A 15,281-nucleotide genomic window follows, 5' to 3' on the forward strand; every position below is an offset into this window, starting at 1 on the left:
GGGGTTAAATCATACATAACTTGCCATTAGGGGCACATAACTAAAAAGTACTTTAAAGAGGTACTCCGGCCTGAAGACATCTGATCCCCAATAAGATGCAGGACCCCCGCAAATAAGGCATCTTATCCCCTATCCTTTGGGTAGGGGATAAGATGTCTTAGAGCCAGAGTACCCCTTTAAAACCCAGAATACCCTTTAAGGCCACGTTCACACGGTGGAAAATCCTTTCGGAATTCCACATGAAATTATTGCCCATTAAATTTAATGGGATTCTGCAAGTTCATTCAGACAGCAGAATTTTAGCATTTGGAATTCCGCTGCTGCATTGAAGTCACCTTCTTCCGAATTTGTGCGGAATGCATGCAGATTACGCGCAGAATCCGCACAAACTATTCACTTTTTCATTTAATAAAATGTTTTTTTGTTTTTTTTTCTACTGCTGTAGCGCTGGTGGTACTACTCCTATCTTGGAACAGTCTGTTCCATGTTTGGGGTAGTCGTACAGCGTCTGAGGGATTGATCGCATCAAGTTTTACTTCTGAGACCCTATGCGATCAAGTTATTAACCAGGGGGGCAGGTTGCATGCAAACCTGATCCAGCCATTGTGCTCCCGGCGGAGTATGTGAATCTGAAGTTTTCCCAGTAAAAAAATCTACATCGCTGGGGAGTGGTGCAGCTGACATGCCGCCCGCTCGCCTGGTTAATAACTTTTGACCGCATCGGGTCCCGGAAGTTAAACACGATGCGATCAGTCCCTCAGACGCTGTACGACTACTGTACTACAACTCCCAACATGAAACAGAATCTGTGTGAACATTTCTGCACGGCTTCCGCATCAATTCCGCATCTGTTTAACATCTGCAGAATTCTGTACCAAACTAATGCGGATGTATAATTCATGCAGATGTGTGGATTTTCCGCTGTGTGAACGCGGCCTTATGGTAGGGTCACGTGCTGTATTTTGCTGTTTATTTGCTGCTGTGTATTTTCCTACCCATTGAAGTCAATGGGTAGCAAAATCAGCTGTATAAAATACAAAGCAAAATATGGTACATGTGACCTCACCCTTAAATTCATTTTGTTAGGTAAATCTTTGATATCTGCACCTTAATGTACTTGTCTGGGGTGTAAATGTGGCTAGGATGGGCTAAATAAAACTCTGAACTCACCTGCCCTAAACCATTGTTCCACTGGTGCTTAGACTTGCTGTCCATTACCTCCTGAGGTTAGTCTTGACAGAATCAAGTGCATGTTTAGCCAAGCACTGGCTCAGGTGGATCCATCACTCCATTGCAGGGCAGAGTTACATGTTTTGAAGGCTGTGAGGTGAAATGTCCTAAGATTTCTTTCTGTCTCAATGTTTCAGCAGCTGGTTCTGAGGACTTTGTGTGTTATCTATATCAGAGTACTGTACTGACATTGTTGACCTATTTCATGGGTTAAACTTCTAGATTTTGAAGTCAGTGGTTGAGCATGTTCTTTTGTATATTCCTCAGTGTATTACAATCTTGGAAAGCTTCTACAGTTCAGTTTAAACTTTTTTTTTTTTTTTTTTCATTTAAAGGATTTGTCAGCTTTCACTTTTCAAATAGCTCTGGAAAAATGAAAGCTTAGCTGTGATTGTTTGCTTTGGAAAAATTAGACCTATGTGTAGTAGTGACTTTCTGATACTGCTGCTCATGCCTAGTCAAGTATATTGGGCTGAGCTGCAGTATCAGACAAAGGCAATAACTGGTGGTTAAAAAAAAAAAAATTTTTTTACAGGTCTCAGTGCTCAACAAAACATCCCTTCCCTTTTGGTAAATGGTGGGGTGCAAGTTGTTGGATACTCGGGGAAATGTCCTTAAACTGTACCTGTTGTCAACTAAAACTTTTCTATAATGTATAATACCATTATATGTATATTTATAATATACATTGGTTAAAAAATATATTTGTCCCTGCAGCTCTGTGCACGGAGGACAAGCCGGGGCTCTGTGCACGGAGGACAAGCCGGGGCTCTGTGCACGGAGGACAAGCCGGGGCTCTGTGCACGGAGGACAAGCCGGGGCTCTGTGCACGGAGGACAAGCCGGGGCTCTGTGCACGGAGGACAAGCCGGGGCTCTGTGCACGGAGGACAAGCCGGGGCTCTGTGCACGGAGGACAAGCCGGGGCTCTGTGCACGGAGGACAAGCCGGGGCTCTGTGCACGGAGGACAAGCCGGGGCTCTGTGCACGGAGGACAAGCCGGGGCTCTGTGCACGGAGGACAAGCCGGGGCTCTGTGCACGGAGGACAAGCCGGGGCTCTGTGCACGGAGGCTCTATGACACACTGCCGGCCCACACAGCAGGCTGATTCACAACCCTGCTTGTCCTGCTCTCACTACTTGTATTTAGTCTCCTCACAGGCAATAGCTGCAGAGAGAGCAATTCTTACCCAAAGATACAAATTTTTTAACCAATGTATATTACAAATATACATACAATGGTACTATCTACATTATATAAAGTTTTTGTTGACAAGTACACTTTAAACTGAGTCATTTGTACTTCATTGTAAGTTATCTGTAGACTCATTCGTGTTTTTATTTATTTATTTTGTTTTTTTTCTTTTTAGTGAAGAACAGTCCCGGTTAGCAGCAAGAAAGTATGCTCGAGTTGTACAGAAATTAGGATTCCCTGCAAAGTTTTTAGATTTTAAAATACAAAATATGGTGGGGAGCTGCGATGTAAAGTTCCCAATCCGATTAGAGGGACTGGTACTTACACATCAACAGTTTAGCAGGTAAAATCTACTTTTTTATTTATTTATTTTTAAATGGCACCATTTGTCAATTTTGGATTTTCAAAATAGTATAACATCCACAATAGTTAGCATTCGCGCACGCTTGCTTAACCACACGAAAAGCAACATCCTTGATAGCTGGGCTCTACGCACCCCACAGCACTAACTTCCAATATAATATAAAGGTGCATTAATCAGACAGGTAGGATATATTTAAAAATCTTCTCACACCAGTCAGTAGGAGACCACTCCAATATATTCTTATTTATTCTTTAAACTTCATATTTCACATTTCATGGTGTAGGATATAGATAATTCCATATAGCAAGATGAATATAGTTTACAAAAGTCGAACAAAAGTCACAGAAGAGAGGAGTAAACATACAAAATGGTGTTGAAAAGTGATTTATTGTTTTTTGCTTATGTGCTCCAAATTTATCAACCCCATTGATAAATATGTTGCACATTAGCAAAACTAAAGCACAAAAATATTGTATCTTCACAACATAAACGTAAATGGGACTTGATTGCAATACCAAAACCCCCTTTCTGCATTATCACATACATGTACTTGAGAAATGCATTGGTAACATAAGCAGCAGGCACAGGAGCTGAGCCCATCCTATATACAGTTATGGCCGTAAATGTTGGCACTCCTGAAATTTTTCTAGAAAATGAAGTATTTCTCAAAGAAAAGGATTACAGTAACACGTGTTTTGCTATACACATGTTTATTCCCTTTTGTGTGTATTGGAACTAAACCAAGAGGTAGGAAAAAAAGCAAATTAGATATGTCACACCAAACTCCAAAAATGGGCTGGACAAAATTATTGGCACCCTTTCACAATTGTGGAAAAATAAGATTTTCAAGCATGTGATTGATGCTCCTTTAAACTCACCCAGGGCAAGTGACAGGTGTGGCCAATATAAAAATCACACCTGAAAGCAGATAAAAAGGAGAGAAGTTCACTTAGTCTTTGCATTGTGTCTGTGTGTGCCACACTAAGCATGGACAACATAAAGAGAACTGTCTGAGGACTTGAGAACCAAAATTGTGGAAAAATATCAACAATCTCAAGGTTACAAGTCAATCTCCAGAGATCGAGATTTGCCTTTGTCCACAGTGCGCAACATTATCAAGAAATATGCAACCCATGGCACTGTAGCTAATCTCCCTGGGTGTGGGTTTGCGTCAGATCTTGGGACTTCCAGCTGGACAATGACCCCAAACATACGTCAAAAAGCACCCAGAAATGGATGGCAACAAAGCGCTGGAGAGTTCTGAAGTGGCCAGCAATGAGTCCACATCCAAATCCCATTGAACACATGTGGAGGGAACTTAAAATTGCTGTTGGGAAAAGGCGTCCTTCCAATAAGAGACCTGGAGCAGTTTGCAAAGGAAGAGTGGTCCAAAATTCCGGCTGAGAGGTGTAAGAAGCTTATTGATATTATAGGAAGCGACTGATTTCAGTTATTTTTTCCAAAGGATGTTCAACCAAATATTAAGTTAAGGGTGCCAATAATTTTATCAAAACCATTTTTGGAATTTGTGACATTTATGTCTAGTTTGCTTTTTTTTCCTCCCTTTTTTTGGTTTAGTTCCAATACACAGGGAATAAACGTGTATAGCAAAACATGTTACTGCAATCCTTTTCTGTTAGAAATACTTCATTTTCTTGAAAAATTTCAGGGGTGCCAACATTTACGGCCATGACTGTATGCTTCAGGTGCCAGCTGTATGATCAAAATTCAGTCTATTCCCAGTATTTCAGCCTCCCAGATAAAAAAAATAAAAAAATTAAGTTTTTAGAAATAAACTCCCCTAATAAAAAAATAAAAAAAATTCTAATCTCCCCCTTTTGCCATTTTTAAAATATACCCTTATTGATCCCACGTGATGTGAACAGAAAACAATGCTAAATGTCAGAAATGTGAGTTTTGGTCACCTCACATCCCAGAAAATCAGTATGTGCAATTATTTGGGTCAAAATATGGCAGTATAACAAACTCAGAACATACATTTTCCATTCAGTAAATGCTATAAAAACTGCCAACAAATAGAGGGAAAAGACATAAAAAGAAAACTCTTTTGTTGATAGATGAGATATGGTGTTTGGAACCTGAATAGTAGTAGTGTTTTATATAATAATTTAAAAAAAAAGGTGGTCAAGAGATTAACCCCCTCCTTGTCAGCTATTTTTTCCATGTTTGTAACTCCTTTAATTCCAAGAGCTATAACTCGGAATGGCTTGTTTCGTGGGACTAATTGAACATTTTTAAAGTATTTTCTTTAACCTTTTTATTACCTGTTTGAGGGACTCGGCTTGTGAGCCTGCTGTATATGCAGTAACTGCTGAGCTGCCAAAAAAATGCATATCTGTGGTCATTCAGAGGTTAAACCTTTTCATGATCAAACAAACTTTTTTGAGAAATTTCCTTTCTTGGTCCCCACAGGATCTGGATCTCGCAAAGGCCAGCTGACAGCAGCCTTGGTTAAGATTAAGGGTCTATTCACATGTACAGTATTCTGCGCAGATTTGATGCGCAGGATTTCAACTGTGTTCAGTCATTCAGTTTACATTGAAATCTGCGGCAGAAAATCTTGGACATTAAATCTGCGCAGAATACTGTACGTGTGTATAGATCATAAATGGGTTAATTGACTCGACCTACTTTTAATACAAACTGTTAGGTCTATTTGTGGACTTTGCTGTCAATAATTTTGGTAAATATGTTCAGTGGTGACTATGTGGAAACAATCTTGGCCACATATTGCTATGAAACTGTTAGGGACGGTTTGTGTTATATGTAAAAAAAAAAAAAAACTTTGTTTTTTCTCTCATTTTGTCTAGCTATGAACCAGAGTTATTTCCAGGTCTTATTTACAGAATGATCAAGCCAAGAATTGTTCTACTGATTTTTGTGTCTGGAAAGGTGGTATTGACAGGTTCGTGACAATCTCAATCTAGGTGTCATGAAAGTTTCATGGTACTTGAATTCCTTGCTGCCCAGGGTTTTTTGCCTTTTGCTTATATAAATGTGTATCGATATGTGGATGTCTGTTTTAAGGGAATCTCAGCAGAAATTTATTCCAAACTGCTGACACTTAGTTGCTAGGCGAAGGAGACACCTTTTTTGTTCATATCAGTCTGAGCTTCCATAATGTAGAAAATGCTTTTTACTCGTTCGGCTCCATTGGGGAACACAGGAACCGTGGGCATGTCTTGCTGACACTAGGCGTTAACAAAACAGAAGTCTGCCCCTCCTGGCAGGATATACCCACTGACTCTGAGCTAATCAGTTTTGGCTTGGTGTCAGTAGAAGGCAGACACAGGTCTGGAGCTCTCCAGACCTGGTCTGCTGCTTCTTTTTGTTTTTCTAGTTTGTCATGGAGTATTAGATTTTTCTCGTCTTTTTATTTTATCTAGGTTGGGGCGACAGGAGCATGGCGCTGCAAGATCCCCTACTTGCAAGGAAGTGGCACGATACATAAAGTATGCACAGTTAACACCTTCTTGCCACCGACCAGCGCTAGGGTTGTGCCCTGGGTTTGGGTCCCCTCTTACCCCTGCTCGCCCCGGTTCAGCAGCCTGGCGCATGATGCAGAGACGTACAAGGCTCGTTGAAGATGTCAGAGGTAAGTATCTGGGGGCTTTTTTCTTGTAAGTACCCCCCCAGCCTTCATCTTCCTTTTTAGTGCTCTCTCCCTGGTTGGGGCACTACTGCTGGGGCTGTTTAGGGAATTTGTTTTTTTTTTTTGGGGGGGGGGGGGGGGGGGGGGGCTCAAAAAAACTAATTCCGTTACGTGCCTTCAGCAGGACACCAGGGCCAGCAGACGATTCTCACGGCAGCAACGGTACTGGGGGGCGTAGGCCACACCCGGCAGGCGGCCATTAATTTATTCCGTGCCTTTGACCCTGTGGCCGGCAGGTAGCTCCGCCCCCTATTTTCGCACGGTTCTGCGCTCAACCTTCCAGAGTCTCTGCTGATGCCCGCATAGCGCGTGCAAGAGGTCATCGCTGGCCTCTCCGGGCTCATCGCGGGCTGCAGGCGTCACATGTCCTCTCCCCCCTTGGTCCTCCTGCCTATGGGTGGCCATAAACTCTGGGGGAGGGCCACTCCCCTGCTGGTTATCTCACGAGGGTCTCCTCCTTCACGGCACACTCTGTTCCTCCAACTGTTCGCTTCATGGATTTGTTCCTCTGCAAGTCTCTAATACAGCAAGCTGCCGTTCAACTGCTTTTCCTGCAAGCTACCATTCTTTTCTGCAAGCTTCCATTCCTACAAGTTGCTATTCCGCGACGCAGCGTTGTGCACCGGCCCCTGACTTTGTATGGAACTCCCCCACTTCAAGGGACCGCTGCTGCAGGACACATAAACCTGGGTGAGCTTGTTCTTATTTTCTGGGTTTGGCTGACTTATCTGTTTGGTTTTTACAATGTCTGACCCCAGACCCGAACCAACCACCAGTCAGGCGGTTGCCGCCCTGGTTACATAGTATTTCTGCACAGGCTGTAAAACTAAAATGCTAGCTGGTTTGGCTGGGCCCACCTGCTCGGATTAATGTCCCAGCCCCCCTGTGCCGTCCGCCTAAGATGGCTCCTTGCAGCATACGGTCTCTGACCCTCCCCCCGGCTTGGCTCTGACTATCTCTTATCTGGCCCAAGTTTGCAGAGAGGTGGCTACTGCTTTGAAGCAGTCCTGTGTCCCCTTCTTCCAGGGAGGCCCATTCAACCTCCTCTGGCCATCCCATCCGGCGCTCTCAAGTGCCCTAGGGTCACTTGCGCAGACTCCTCACCTGATGGGACGGCTTCACACCGCTCTCACTCCCTGTCCCCATCTACCAGGCAGCGTCCTCGTTCCCGTCCGGCGCTCTCACAAGCGCCCTAGGGTCATTTACTCGGACTCCTCACCTAATGGGACAGCTTCACACCGCTCTTGCTCCCTATCACAATCTACCAGACTCCCGCAGTTGCCCTCCTGGGGGCCGCTTTCTATCTCCAGTCTGCGATTCCAGGTCTCCTACACCTGGATCTTGAGCTTCCACCACCCGTTCCCGGTCTCCTGGGGAACTGGTGGACGCTGACTCGGATCCGCACTCGGAAGCCGAGGAGCTGTCGTCCATGTCGGACATGGTGGACAGTTTGGTGTCAGCTGTCTGGCCCACCTTTCACCTACAGGACCCTTGGTACTTCGGAACCTGCTCCAGAAGTTTCCTTCTGCCGCACTCCCAAGGTCTTCAGTACTCATGCAGAGTTTGATGACCTGCTGATTGCAGCTTGGAGACATCCTGAAAAACTCTCAGGGGTCTAAATGGCTGCGGGCTATGTTTCCATTTGCCCTGGACTTGGTCTCCAAATAGACCGCCCCCACCTACAGTGGACCCTCCGGTCTCACTCCTAACAAAGTCCACCACACTTCCTCTAGCTGATGCGGCTTCTTTTAAGGATCCCGTGGAAAAGCAGATTGAGAACCTGGCAAAATTTGCTTTTGAAGCAGTAGGTTCAACCTTGCTTCCAGCTTTTGCCGCAACCTGGGTGTCCCAGGCGTTGTCAGCCTGGGCTTCCCAACTTTGCCAAGGCATTTTATTCGGGGCTCCTCCAGATGGCTGAAGGCCTGGAATGCCGATGTGGCCTCAAAGAAATCTCACGGAGATGCCTTTTGCTGGTAGCAGTTTTTTTGGGGGAAACTCCTGGATGAAATTATTTTTGAGGCTACCGGCGGTAAGAGCTCTCTTCTTCAGAATAAGGCGCGTCATGCCGATTCTCGCCGCAAGTCCTCTTATCAGCCCATTCGGTCCTTTGCCTCGGGCCGCCAGGACAAGCCAGCTTCTTCCTTCAAAGAACATCCCTCCTGGAAGCAGGATGGCTGTTCTGGATGTTTTTCCGCCAAACCGGGTACCCGCAAGACTACCTCTGTCTGAAAGGGGGTGTTTGAGGTGGACAGTTCAGGGACGTTTGTCTCCCAGGAAGCTCGTCTTCCCATCAATGTCCTGGAACTCCGGTCCCTTTTTTTTCTTTGTCTCCTCCACTGGGAGTCATCGATCCGAGGTCGTCCAGTTCGAATTCAGACGGACAACGCCATAGCAGTGGCTTAAAGCGTACCCGTCAGATCACTCAAAAAAACAAACTGTCATATGTTGCTCAGTATCTCATCCTGATCATGTTCATGTACTTTGTATGTGTCTGTGACCTACATTTCTCTCAGAATTACCGTATTTATCGGGGTATACCACACACCGGCCTATAACACGCACCCTCATTTTAACAAGGATATTTGGGTAAAAAGTTTTTTTTACCCAAATATCCATGGTAAAATGAGGGTGCGTGTGTGCGCGTGTATACCCCCAGGAAAGGCAGGGGGAGAGAGGCCGTCGCTGCCCGTTCTGTCCCCCTGACTGTCGGTGCCGGCGCTGTTAGCCAGGGGGAGAAGCGGCGCAGACAGCCAGGGGGAGAGAAGGGGCAGCGGCACCCATTGCCGGCGCCGCTGCCCCGTTGCCTCCCCCCATCCCCGGTGGCATAATTACCTGGGTCGGGTCCACGCTGCTGCAGGCCTCCGGCGCGCGTCCCCTGCCTAGTTGCTATGCACGGCGCGGCGCACTGACGTCATGTGCTGCGCCGTGAATCGCATAGCAACGACGCCGGGGACGCACGCCTGAGGCCTGCAGCAGCGCGGACCCGACCCAGGTAATTATGCCACCGGGAATGGGGGGAGACAACTGGGCAGCAGCGCCGGTAATGGGTGCCGCTGCCCTTTCTCTCCCCCTGGCTGTCGGCGCCGCTTCTCTCCCCCTGGCTATCGGCGCCGACACTGATAGTCAGGGGGACAGAACAGGCAGCGGCGCCGATAGCCAGCGGGAGAGAAGGGCCGGCAGCAGGGCTCTAGACCCCAGGAAAGGCAGGGGGAGAGAAGCGGGCAGCGACAGCCTCTCTCCCCCTGCCTTTCCTGGGGGTGTATCGGCGTATAACACGCACATAGACTTTAGGCTAAAAATTTTAGCCTAAAAAGTGCGTGTTATACGCCGATAAATACGCTAGCTTTATTTCTGAAATACCTTAATTTTATCTACCAGAAGCAGGGGGGTGAGTACTCACTGTGATAATCACTCCTCCCCCTCCCTCTCCTCAGTCCAGTGCTTCCCAACCAGGATGCCTCCAGCTGTTGCAAAACTACAGCTCCCAGCATGTCCACACATCATTTGGCTGTGCAGGCATGCTGGGAGTTTTAGTTTTGAAACAGCATGAGGATATGATTATTACACACACACACACACACACACACACACACACACACACACACACACACACACACACACTGGCTTCATATATTCTTACACATACACATTAGATACACACTGATATGCACACATATATACACACATGCATGCTTGGACACTTTTTCGTCTGCAATGCATGTTTCTGCCTCTCTCATTGATGTCTGCTGTGTGAGAGCCGGCAGCAGTCTTCCTGTCCCTCCCCTTCTCTTCACATGAGTCTCTGCAGTGTGTACAGCCCCTCCCCCCTCCAAAACGTCCAGGACGAAGCAGTGTTCACAGAAGCAGTGAATGTATTCCAGGAGGCAGAGGGGGCAGTTCTTTGACTGGCTTTTTCAGTATGAAATACTGAAAATTTTCTAATGAGAGCAATTTCAAAACAGTTTGTTTTTGCATGCTTTAAAGCATATCAAAAGTTTTTTAAATCTGACAGTGCCTAATTAAGTCAATCGCCAGGGGAGCCACTCGCAGCTTCTCGGCAATGGCAGAGGTGGCAAGGATTCTGGTCTAGGCGGAACGTCAGGTTCCCTCCGCGATTAACATTCTGGTGGTGGACAGCGTGGCGGTTGAAACCGCGGTGCTAAGGGCTCGAGGTTTCTCTGTCCGGGTCATTCGCACCATGCTTCAAGTGCGTAAGCAATCTTCTGCCAGGCTCCATCATCGCACCTGGCGTGCCTATTTTCGTTGGTGCGAGGCCCAGTCTTTGTCTCCGATTTTGTTTTTTTTTCTTTGCCAAACCTACTTTCCTTTCTGCAGGCAGGTCTGGAAATATGTCTGGCGCTCAGTTCTCTTAAAGGGCAGGTGTCAGATCTTTCCATCTTATTTCAGTGCCCCTTAGCATCCGACCCTCATGGCCGCACCTTCCTTCACGGTGTGGCTCACGAGACTCCTCCATACAGATCCCCCCCCACTCCGCCCTGGGACCCTGAATCTGGTACTCAGGACCCTGAATCTGGTACTCAGGGAGAGATATCTCTCAGCTTCCTTTACTTTCTTGGAAGGTGTCCTTTCTCATTACGGTTACCTCCATTCGGCGAGTGTCTGAATTGGTGGCTTTCTCCTGCCGCCCTCCTTTTCTTGTCCTTCATCAAGACAAGGCTGTGGTGCCGTTCTTTCTCCCGAAGGTAGTCTCCTCTTTCCATCTGACTGAGGATATTGTCCTTCCCTCTTTCTGCCCAGCCCCTTCTCACCCTAAGGAGCACTCTCTCCACAAGTTGGATGTGGTCAGGGTTTTTTAAGTCTCTCACCGCTACCACTTCCTTTCGGCACAGTGAATCTTTGTTTGTCATTCCGGAAGGCTGGCGCTAGGGGCTTCTAAGGTGACCATCTCTGAGGCCTATCGTTTTAAAGGGATCTTTCCTCATTTCCAGGTTACAACACATTCCACCTGTTCTGTTGGCGCCTCCTGGGCGGTCTTTAACAGGGCCTCAGCTCTACAGTTGTGTAAGGCGGCCACATGGTCGTCCATGCAAATCTTTACAACCAAACCCGGACACGGAAGTATGCACTTGGTAGAATTTGGTAAAGTGTTGCAGGCGGCAGTGACGGTGCCTTCTGCCGGATTTTTCTCTGGCTGTGTTCTGCTTCCCACACCGGGGACTGCTTTGGTACCTCCCACGGATCCTGTGTCCACCAATGGAGGCGAACGAGAAAAGTAGATTTTTTTTTTTTTTTTTTTTTTTTATAATGCTTTCTGTAGAATCTTTCTCGGAGGATCCATTGGGGAACACAGCACTCACCCTGTTGTTAGTTTGTTGACCTGAGGGTCGGTTGCCTTTTTAGGGGGTTTGTTCAGTTGTTTTTTGTCTGGGCCTTACTCGGACTTCTGTTTGTTTCGGTTCCCTCCTACTGCTGTGGGACTAAACTGATAAACTGAGTCAGTGGGTGGGGTATATCCTGCCAGGAGGGACCGACTTTTTTGTTAATGCCTAGTGGCAGAAAGATATACCCATGGTTCCTGTGTCCCCCCCCCCCCAATGAATCCTCCGAGAAAGATTTTACACTAAGTATAAAAATATCTACTTTATTCTCTGGTACCAAATTCCTGATGTTCCCAAGCCCCTGAAGTGCTGAGGGCAGGCATGTTCCTCACTCCGCTTTTAGTCCCAGTCCCTTCTTGATAGTCAGGCCTCAGTTTGCAAATCCCATTCTTGCACTGTGCATACAAATTTTGTAAGATTTTCAAAGATTTTCTACTTCAAGCTGACAAAGCAGGAGGAGGAGATATTGGAAGACACTTGGCACCAGAGAATTTTTCTTCTCCAGTGGTTTTTTTAGGTTAGTGAAAGTTTTCACCCAGTTAGTAGCATTTTCCTCCTTTAGACCTTCACAGGTTAGAAAAAAAAAATAAAAAATTGAGATGCTGATAGGGTGATAAAACGTTGCCTATCCTTTAGTTGATGACTGTTTGCAGAGGTATAAAATCATGTCTAAGCTCAAGAGTCAGAGGCTGGGCTGAGCTGCAGCATGCTTGCCTCCTCCCTCCCTGCCCTGCATGATTGATGTACATGGCTCACTTCTGGAAACCAAGCCGGGAGCGGTGGGGGAGGAAATGCATTAAAATTTACTATAGTTTATCATCTGAACCTTCTGGCATAATGTAGTATTTAGTGAAGGCAATCCAAACATAAATCAGTCTGGCACTATCAGTTGCTAGAACAGTGTTTACTTAAATGGGCACTGTCACAAACTTTTTTTTTTTTTTTTTTTTTGATATGTTGTAGGACCAGATAAGTAAGGTAGGATGTGATTGTGCATGTACGATTGGCAAGCAGCCCAGCTCTGGTCCTGCTGCCTAAAAGGGAAAGAATTGGGCCATGTTCACATGGTCTGCATGTCCGTACAGAAAATCTCTGCTGCAGGTGCCAGCATAATATGATAATATGCCAGGGCTACGACCGCATCATGGCAATGCGACATCTCATAGACAGCAATGTATTCCGTGTGGATTCCGCAGAAAGAATGGACAGGTTAAATTATTTTTTTGTTTTTGTTTGCGGAAACAGAAATCGGAATTCCCGCACCAGAAACATCTGGCTTGAAAACTCTGCTGTGTGCTCAGCACAGCAGAATCCCTTTTGAATACAATGGGACTCTGCTGCTGCAGAATTTCCCACAGAAATTCCAGACATATGAACATGGCATTTAAAAATAGCTGTGTACTATAGAGGAGACTCTCAGGCATAAGAAGTAGAGAGCAACAAAATCACCTTGTCACCATTCTGAAGGGTTAATGTAATAAAGCCAGGCAGTTTTTTAACAATCTTTTTGAAACTACATGTATGCTTTAAAAGGAATCTGCCTGCCTTCATATCTATAGTATTTATTGTGTAATGCATTTTTGTATTAAATGATTCATTGCTGGTTTTCTTTTTCCCCAAGGTGCTAAAGTTCGAGCAGAGATATATGAAGCTTTTGAAAATATATACCCTATCCTTAAAGGCTTTAGAAAGACAACATAACAGCTGCTTTTGAGATTTTAACTTTTTGTATGTGTTTTGCAACATAGAAGCCTGTCTACCTGGCTTGGAATACCGTTATCCGAAGAGATGGACTCTGGTTACATATGGTGTTCTACTATCTTCAGTATGTTCCTGCCACTCTTTCATATTTTATTTAATTGCCAAATGGTAAGGAGAATGCAGATTTTATGTGACAGGTTTGTTTTATAGTTTTTATGGGATGTCTAATACTGCATTTTATTCAGTTTCGACACATGTAACTTACAGAATCTAAGTATTTTTTTTTTTTTTAGAGTTCTATTTTATTTTTTTTTTATTTTTTTTAACCTTGCATCTCTAGGAAGGAGCCCAGCACTTGTAAATATGCCACATGTGGCTCATATTCTTCCCCTATGTGTTTCCTTGGTACTGTTAGTCTGCAGTATTTTATTGTTCATTTTAATGTCTTTTAATTTCAGTAAAGCCACTTTAAAGCAGTACTCTGCCGGAAAACATCTTATCCTTTGGATAGGGGATAAGATGCTTTTTCTGCGGAGTTTAAGCCATGGTTTGTAAATTGCTTCAGTTTTTATGATTGCATTATTGTGCCAGAAACATTCCTGACTCTCAGTGTTTAGCTGGACAAAATAAAATTTTATTATTCTCTGAATGTGATTTTTTTCTTTTCATATATATTCATATATATTTTCTATATTTTAACATTACTCCCTTAGTATACAAAATAGATGTAGCACAAACTCTAAAATGCCTCCCTCCATTATCCCTCCTTCAGCAAATTTTATAGTGGTTACAATGAATTCTGGTAGGTAGCATTTTCTGGACATCTTCCAAACCCAGGTTCATCATACTGCCAGTGTAAATTGATACCTCACTCTAGAGGACACATTTTCACTGCTCCAAAGTCATATGGTGTTGGCCTTTTTCCTGCTCCACATTCATTCTTCCTCTCCTGAGTCTGCGACTGCAGCCTTGCTGTTTGGCACCATTAGGAGATGGGGTGTGATTTTTTTTTTTTTTTGTCTGTAGGTTCCGGGGCTTTTTGCAGCAACAGCACCGTCGCTTTGTTCTTCTTTAATAAGGTTGCACTCTTGGCCTGCTGTGGGCATAACTCCTTTCCTGCTGGTCCTTTTGGATGTTTGCGTTTTCAGTGTCTGCAGTCTTGGTACGCCACTATTGTTGTGGGGTCCTCATGTCTGTGCTCCTACATATGCTAGGACCGCTTCGTGGGTGTAGAGCCACCTTTCTTTGCTCGGTGACTGCGCCCAGGGGCTTCTGGTGATTTTGTCTCCGCAGTTCCGGGACAGTTGAGCACCTCTGTTCTGACATGGGGCCTGCTGGGGCGCCTGACGGTTCAGCCCCTCTTTGTCCAGGGTGACTCAGGTGCCTCCTCGTCGCTATCTGGATTTACCCTCAACAGGTCTTGTATTTTTTGCCCAGCTTCGGAGTGCGGGGCTCCGATCCCTCTTGGATCGCACGGTGGCTCCTCCAGGCGGCGAGGGTGACCGCTGGAGCCTGGGGGGCTTCGTCCACCCAGTATTTGCATGCCCTGCTCCTTCTGAGCCTAGCACGCTTGCCACTCCCCTTTTCACTTGTGGTGCAGTGATTTGGGGTAAAATAACTGTCACTGCAAAGTAGAATTGGTGGCGCAAAAAATAAGACGACATATGGAATTTTATGTGCAAAATTGAAAGAGTTATGATTTTTAGAAGGGGATGAGGAAAAAATGTAAATGCAAAAATGGAAAAACCCTGCATCCCTAAGGGGTTAAAGTGGTACTCTGGT

The 15,281-nt window shown here is 45.4% G+C and overlaps 1 protein-coding gene across 3 annotated transcripts in view; it reads left to right on the forward strand.

The window, feature by feature from the left end:
* Positions 1–14,148, forward strand: part of TBP (TATA-box binding protein) — a 54,834-nt gene extending 40,686 nt beyond the window's left edge. For all 3 annotated transcript variants that reach the window (XM_056567033.1, XM_056567032.1, XM_056567034.1), the window contains 3 exons: positions 2,598–2,765; positions 5,618–5,712; positions 13,420–14,148. In XM_056567033.1, coding sequence (XP_056423008.1) covers positions 2,598–2,765; positions 5,618–5,712; positions 13,420–13,499 — 343 coding nt within the window. In that variant the 3' untranslated portion in view covers positions 13,500–14,148. The remainder of the gene's footprint in view (positions 1–2,597; positions 2,766–5,617; positions 5,713–13,419) is intronic.
* The last annotated feature ends 1,133 nt before the right edge of the window (positions 14,149–15,281 follow it).

The sequence above is a fragment of the Hyla sarda genome, chromosome 3 (assembly GCF_029499605.1).
Source record: "Hyla sarda isolate aHylSar1 chromosome 3, aHylSar1.hap1, whole genome shotgun sequence".
In the NCBI taxonomy this organism is placed as follows: Eukaryota; Metazoa; Chordata; class Amphibia; order Anura; family Hylidae; genus Hyla; species Hyla sarda.